The 7,676-nt window shown below is 31.8% G+C and overlaps 1 protein-coding gene across 1 annotated transcript; it reads right to left on the bottom strand.

Moving 5' to 3' along the window:
• Positions 1-445: 445 nt before the first annotated feature.
• On the bottom strand, positions 446-899 carry LOC133306046 (uncharacterized). The gene has a single exon (XM_061506320.1). The coding sequence runs from the start codon at positions 797-799 to the stop codon at positions 476-478; it is 324 nt and encodes a 107-aa protein (XP_061362304.1). The 5' UTR covers positions 800-899; the 3' UTR covers positions 446-475.
• Between the last annotated feature and the right edge of the window lie 6,777 nt (positions 900-7,676).

Genomic DNA, 7,676 nt, shown 5'->3' with positions numbered 1-7,676 from the left:
TGCAAGTATCCACGAAAGATATACCACAAGGAATACCGAATCACGGTGCACTAAGGAGAAATAGCATGGCTAGAATATGGAGTGTACGCACAGTAATAACTAAAGTAAAATGGACAAAAATTGTGTACCTTATTACTTTAACCCCTTTTTATAATGGGTTATCTGATTGAGCCACAATCATAGTGATTCTAAGATTGTTATGAAATCTTATCATGTTGATATCATAAGATTCTTATCTCTCTTATCCATTGTTTGTTATCTGTTGTATATTGTTGAGATATGGGTGTGTTAGTTAGGTCCATAACATATACAAAACAAATTACAAAATCTTTGATAAAAATTACAAGTGAACTAATAAAAAGTTTCAACTTCACAAAAGTGAAATTACAAAATTTTTATTACAAGTTACATCATAAAAAAAAAAAAAAACAAGTAGTACCTGGAAATGAGAACCTGGATAAAATAATCAAAAAACCTAGGACATATCAAAACTCCACAAATCGTATTGAAGCTGTTGGTTGAATGGCTCCATCAATGATCTCGAAAGAAACTCACTGTAATCAGGTTTCAACAAAGTAGCCTCAGGCAAATAATAGCCCTGTGCAACATTGTGAACTCTTTCAGAACCATTTGCTTCAATGGGCATGGAGGTTTCAGCAACATTGGAATCTTGACCAGTGAGTTCTTGCACAATAGCTCTGAAGTTTGAAGCACTTGTCTTAACCTTCACAGGGCTTGAAATATATGTAACTTTGATCTCCTTTTTGTCCCTTCTACTAGGCCTTTTGTTCTTCATCATAACCTGGTTAGTGTTAATTGTTCACACTATCTTGAAGCTATATCAACAAGAACAAAAAGAGTGGTGTTTATGTGTGTCTTGTGATTATAAGACCATGTGTGTATGTATTGGTGGATTATAAAATGCTAAATTTGCACAAGCACAAGCGTTTATATATAAAAGTGGGGTGGTGTTGGTCAAAGGGGTGAACTTCGAGGAAAATGGGTATGGTTTGAAAAAAAGGGTTGGCAAAAAAGGAGGTATTTGACTATGGAAATGGAAGATATAATGAGAAATTAAACTAATGGATGAGAATTAGATGCTTACGTGACCCGTAAGTGCTAGATATATTATTTTGTGACACCACTTATATTACGTTTTGTTTATCATAAATGTTTGTGTTCAATGAAAAATTGTTGCACGTGCGCAGCCATGTATGACTGTGATTCTGACAAACTTCCGTGCCTTAGAAGTTAGAACCATTAGAATCAAGGTATTTTTTTATTTTTTATTTTTGGTAATGACACAATTGGGACCGGAATGAATCTAATCTCACGTGACCGAAAGTGAGAGATATTTACTCACCAAAAAATAAAATAAAACTACTCAAATGCTAGTTTTGGCATTTTTTTTTTTACCGAAATGTCATATTTTGTGATTTTTTTTTTTTTTTTTCAATTTGCCATGAATAAAGTCTTGTTATTGGGTTCAATAGGACACTTTTTGCCATGTGATGTAGCATTCAAGACTAGTTGTCACATACAATAGGACAAAACTGGGGCCAGCGGGTTAAAAAAAAAACTCTAGTTCTCAAGGGATGTTGTGATAGTGTAAAAATATGAAAAAGTTTTAAAAATTCATCAAAATTAAAAATTTTTACGCATGAGTCAATTGACAAATTCATTTCTTTGACTAACACTAACCCTGTACAACGAATATAAAAAACGCTTGATTGGGTGTACGGTAAAGATACATTAAAATTAATTTCATCAGTCAGTTAATTGTCTATTAGTATTACGCATACAACGTCTCATTGCTTACGAAATTGTTCGTCAGCAGCTAGAATTATGTGTCTGTATATAATAATTATAAAAGTTCTAGTAGGTGGCTCGTTTCAAGAAGTCAAGAACACTTTAAAATAAATTTCAATTCATTTAATTTTTTTTTTTTTAAGTTAACACAACCTCAATTATTTTTTTAGAGAAATTGGCTCTCTTAACAAATTTTGACTCTTTGAATCTATTATAAGACTAATTCAGAATGTATGGCAGGTTAAGGAAGAAAACATTTAAAATTTTCCCAAAAATAACATGTAAGTATCGAACCAAACCTCTTTCCTTTCTACTTACTCAATTTCCTTATTACCAACTACAACAATTTGGTAATTTAATAATCTTCTCATTCTTCACAAATCACAACTCTTTTGTTTGGTTTTAATTATAACTTTTTATCTTTCACACTTTTTCGTAATATGAAATTATAGCCCTTCATCTCTTTTATATTCTTAAAAAACGAAAAACAAAACAAGTCTCAAATTTATTTGTTTTCATTCATTCTTTTTTATTTTTCTCTATTCGATAATATTATTTTATGCAACAGAGTCGGCTTTTTCTTATTTTTTGGAAATTCATAAACTTCAATTGCTCTATTTAAAAAATAAATATATAAATCTATGATTCATACATTTAATTAAAAAGAAAATTATTTTCTTATTTATGTATGCATTTCAAAAAAAAATCAAATAGTTAAATGTGTAAGGTAAATAATTCATATATTCTTCGAATAATTAATTTAAGAAAATTACATTTTTATTCTTATGCTAAACTTTTTACTATCGAAAGTATTTATTTCCTTTAATGACAAAACTAGCAGGGAAATTAACTTTGTTAGCTAAGGATTGGAGAAGGGCGGCGAAACAAGAATACTCACGAACCTTCATTTTTGGTCGAGAAAAAAATACTATTATTATTAAATTCAAACCAATCATTCACTCGGGTACCAAGTTACTAGAATAACGGTTCAAGTACTGAGTAATTGTTCAAATATCCAAATGGAATTAATATAAAATTATAAAATAGATATAATAATAGAAATATTTAATTAGCATTTGTAGCTTACTGATAACTGTTTATAAGCATTCATTATCAGGTCATATTAGGAATATAGGGGATGTTTGGTTAAGGAAAAAAAAAATTATTAGGGAAATGTAATTACAAGAAAAATATAAGAAAGTAAATTTAGTAGGAAAGTTTAAAAAAAATTGTTTGGTACTGTAAAATATTACTAGAAAAATTAGATTAAATATGCTGAGTGTAGGTTTGGTTGAAAATAAAAATTTGATAAGAAAATGGATGGAAATTACGAAAGTAACCTTTTTATAAAATTTTGAATGTTACAACATATATTACTAGGGTATTTTTGTCTTTATTTTCATTCACTTTTTCCATTTCTCTGATTTTCAAAGAAATACCATGTTGGAAGTTACTTTTGTTAACAATGTAATTGGACCTTTTTTAGATGCATTTGTAATTAGATAGGCAACTGTGTTTTATGGGTAAAAATCATGACATCCTTCTACCAAACGGGGAGAATAGAGAATGCAACATGCACTTAGCTGAAATTTTTTTGAGAACTCCTTAACCAAACACGCCCACAAGTTTTCAAATATTGTACACAACATTTTAGAAATCAGTTCAATTAAAAATTGAGCACCAGTTTAACGGGAGTGGATCCGATCTGTGATCTGAAGTGAAAATTTTGTATCTATTCCTCTCTTCACATATATTAAATAGGTGGATCCCAATTATCATAAATGAATAAAGATAAGACACAAAAATTTTATAGGTCATATGAAATTTTAGTTATTAGATAATTCATTTCCTAATTTAATACTGTTGTACTTAAATAACCAATTTATTAGCTGGACCGAACTAGTTGATGGTCTAATTTCCTATCCAACTAGTTTGATCCAAATTTTTTAACACTAACTATATGAATATGATAATATGTTATTAAATATAAATGTAAAGCTTGTTTACGCTAAAAATATATTAAAATAAAATAAAGGGGAAAATATTTTTGCAGTTACTGCAGATAAGTTATCTGTATTTTTTCCAAAATGAGGTATTGAAATTTTAAAAAATTATAAATATAAAGATTATTATAATCCTGAAATAAATTAAAATTACAAAAACACCACGATTTTCGTCCCAAAACGACATCGTATTAAACTTACTGCAGTTAACTTATCTGCAATAACTGCCAAAAAAACGAATCCTAAAATAAAACTCGGCAGTTAATTGCATATTTGTTTTAATTACGCGAGGAATATCTCATTGCTTATGAAAGTTTACGTCAGCGGCTAGAAGTATGTACCTATCAATAATAATTTATAAAAGTTATAGTAGGTGGCATAAGTCAAGAATACATTGAACTAAATTTGAATTCCTTTAATCTTCTCTTGTTTATATACTTATCTAATCTTCTCATTCTTCGCAACTCTTTTCTTGGTCTTAATGCTATTTTAATTTATTTATTTTTATATTTTAAATTCAAATACTTTAATTGATTATACATATGTTGTTGTCATTTTAAACATTTATATTATTTAATATATTCTAAATTTTACATAAATTAATCATAATTTATTTCTTAAAATTTAAACATTTTCACATAACTTATATTTTATTATTTTTTAAGTTTAAAAATATACGCAATATACGAAATAGTTGCTAATTCTTTCTCATGTGTGTTGAGGAACGCCTGTACTTGAAATCTCAAGCATTGTCTTTTCCTTATTTTTAACAATTTTATAACACTTAAAAATCAGATAGTCCATTGTCAAATTGTGTTGGGAATGGATGACCTCATATTTTATAATTTATGTGAGAGAAATTAATAGGGGCGAACATGAAATGATAGGTATAGTCTATGTAGCACCGATACCGATACCGATACGGGACACGTGACATGACAAGACACGATACTCCGACACGTTAATTCTAAAAAATGTTAGATTTCGACACGTTAGGACACATTTTGATATTAAATAATATTTTTAATTTATGCAATGTGTATTATATTTAATATTTAATAATTTAACAAAAAATGAAGTTAAACTCATAATACCTATCAATTTTGCAAAGAAACATAAGATATCCCAAATATTTATATTAAACTTAATAAAATGGTAATTGTAATCCAACGAATCTAATAGTTGGAGCTAAAAACGCAACTATTATACCTCTTAATTTAAATAAGAACTTTTCTTTGTAATTAGTTCACTATTTAGTTTGTTATTAGTTTGTTAGCTGAGCTGGCACTAGTAATGGTTAGTTTAGTTACTAGTTTTCTTTTGCACTTTACTTTCCTTCAGATATATATAGGACGATGTACAGTAACTCTTGTATCTTTTGCAATTCAGTTTTCTTAGTAATGAAAACGTTTCAACTTTCACATTCTGTTATGGTATCAGAGCTTCCATCGGAGCTCTGATATTCGCCGTTTTGTTTCTGCGCTTTCTTCATTGCAATTTCTCTTCCTTCAAGACACACTTTGAGTTTCTTCTGTTTTTCGACAATTGGAGTTGAACGATTATGGCGAATCAGAGCTCACCCAAAGTTGATATTCGTTCTGAGGATGAAGAAGATGCTTTAGACACCACGCATGCAGTTGCAAACACTAAAGCAACACATGCATTAGAGAATTTCTCAGATCCAGTTAGTGCTTATTACCTACATCCGAATGAAAATCCCTCTCTGGTATTGGTTTCTACACTAATGAACGGTAAGAACTACCATGGTTGGGCTAGAGCCATGACTATGGCCTTGATCTCCAAAAATAAGCTTCAGTTTGTCAATGGTTCAATTTCTGTTCCAGATCTGGCAGATAGAAGGTACGCTTCTTGGGAGAGATGCAATACCATGGTCCTTTCATGGTTGCATCGATCCATTACTGATTCCATTTCACAATCGATCCTCTGGATGGATCGAGCTGTTGATGTATGGAGAGACCTTAAAGAAAGGTTTTCTCAGTCAGACATTTTCAGAATCTCTGACTTGCATGATGAAATATTCCGTTTGCATCAAGGAGAGAATTCTGTTTCAGATTTTTATACGCAACTCAAGATCCTTTGGGATGAGTTGGAGTCTTTACAACCAACACCTACATGTAAATGTGCTAAGCCTTGCTGTTCAATTTCTTCTCAAGTGAGAAACATCAGGGATAGAGACTACTCTATTCGATTCTTAAAGGGACTTAATGAGATATTTTCTCATGTGAAGTCTCAAATCATGTTAATGGACCCATTGCCTCCTATAAACCGTGTATTTTCCTTGATTACTCAGCAGGAAAGACAGATGCATTTGAATAATGTGATGCCTAATGTCACAGATGGAAATTCCAAGGTATTTTTCAACTCAGCAGAGCAGCATTCAGGACGTGGTCATTTTTATCCTCGAGGAAGAGGACGTGGTTATAATGGAGGACGTGGTTACAATGGAGATGGAGGACGTGGTCACCATGGAGGACGTGGGAGAGCATTTACTCCACGGCTGTGCACTTATTGTGGCAAGACAAGCCATACTGTTGATACATGCTTTGAGAAGCATGGATATCCTCCTGGATATAAAGTTAAGGAGGTCCATAAGGCAAATATTGCAAGCACTGATACTTCTGAAGAAGTACATTCGTATACTGACCATAGCCAAGTGGTGCATTCCCATGCTGGTCATAATCAAGTGGCTACTCTTCAAGGGAACAAAGAGAATTTTACTAAGGATCAGTATCATGCAATTTTGGAGATGATTCAACATTCTATGAAGTATCAATCTCCACAACAGCAGCAAATGGCACCCTCACATGTTAGCAATATTGTACAAACCAAGGCACTTAATGCTGGAATCAATGTTAAGTCAGTTAATACAGAGAAGTCAGAATCTTCTTCAGGTAACAATGATATGGTACAGTGGATCCTTGACACAGGAGCCACTGACCACATTACTCACTCCTTTGCTATTTTAATCCATCCAAAGAAGATTGATCCAATAGCCATTTCCTTGCCCAATGGGAGTCAGGTTTACTCACATTACTCAGGAACAGTTGTACTTTCACAAACACTTATATTGTTAAATGTCTTATTTGTTGAGACCTTTAGTGTTAATCTCATATCAGTCACCAAACTTGCTCAAGACACTAACTGTTGTGTCATTTTTCAGCCCCTCATTTGTACCATTCAGCAGCATCCTTCAATGGAGACGATTGGTTCAGCTAAACTTGATGGTGGATTGTACATTCTTACTCAAGCTCTTGACCAGAAGACTGTACCATCACAAAATAAATACCTTACCAATACAGTTTCTGTTCAATCTTGTTCTATTGATTTGTGGCACCTAAGATTAGGTCATTGTTCTTCTTCTGTAATAAAGTCAATGATGACTCAATACCCTTTCATTTCTTGTAGAAATGTTGACAATCCTTGTGATATATGCCATTATGCTAAACAAAAGAAGTTACCCTTTCCTTTGAGTGTTACTGTTTCTGCTAAAGCCTTTGATTTGGTTCATGTAGATATTTGGGGTCCTTATTATGTTCCTTCCATTCATGGACACAAATACATGTTAACCATAGTTGATGATCACACACGTTTTACATGGGGCATCATGATGAAATTAAAGTCAGAAACTAGAACCCATATCCATAATTTTGTCACACTTATAGAAACCCAGTTTGGTGTAACTATTAAGACACTTCGAAGTGATAATGGTTCTGAATTCTTAATGTCTGATTTCTTTGCTCAAAAAGGGATCTTACACCAGACTTCATGTGTTGAGTCTCCCCAACAAAATGCTGTTGTGGAAAGAAAACATCAGCATATTTTAAACACAGCCAGGGCACTCCT

This window comes from Gastrolobium bilobum, unplaced genomic scaffold (genome assembly GCF_033153095.1).
Source record: "Gastrolobium bilobum isolate Gb01-03AN ecotype WA unplaced genomic scaffold, APGP_CSIRO_Gbil_v1 utg4933, whole genome shotgun sequence".
NCBI classification, from domain to species: Eukaryota; Viridiplantae; Streptophyta; class Magnoliopsida; order Fabales; family Fabaceae; genus Gastrolobium; species Gastrolobium bilobum.
The sequence above is the reverse complement of the archived record's forward strand: the minus strand, read 5'-3'. Positions and strand labels throughout refer to the sequence as shown.

Bases quoted from the DNA above. Each gene is read 5' to 3' on its own strand.
- LOC133306046 (XM_061506320.1), bottom strand. From the start codon at position 799: ATGATGAAGAACAAAAGGCCTAGTAGAAGGGACAAAAAGGAGATCAAA.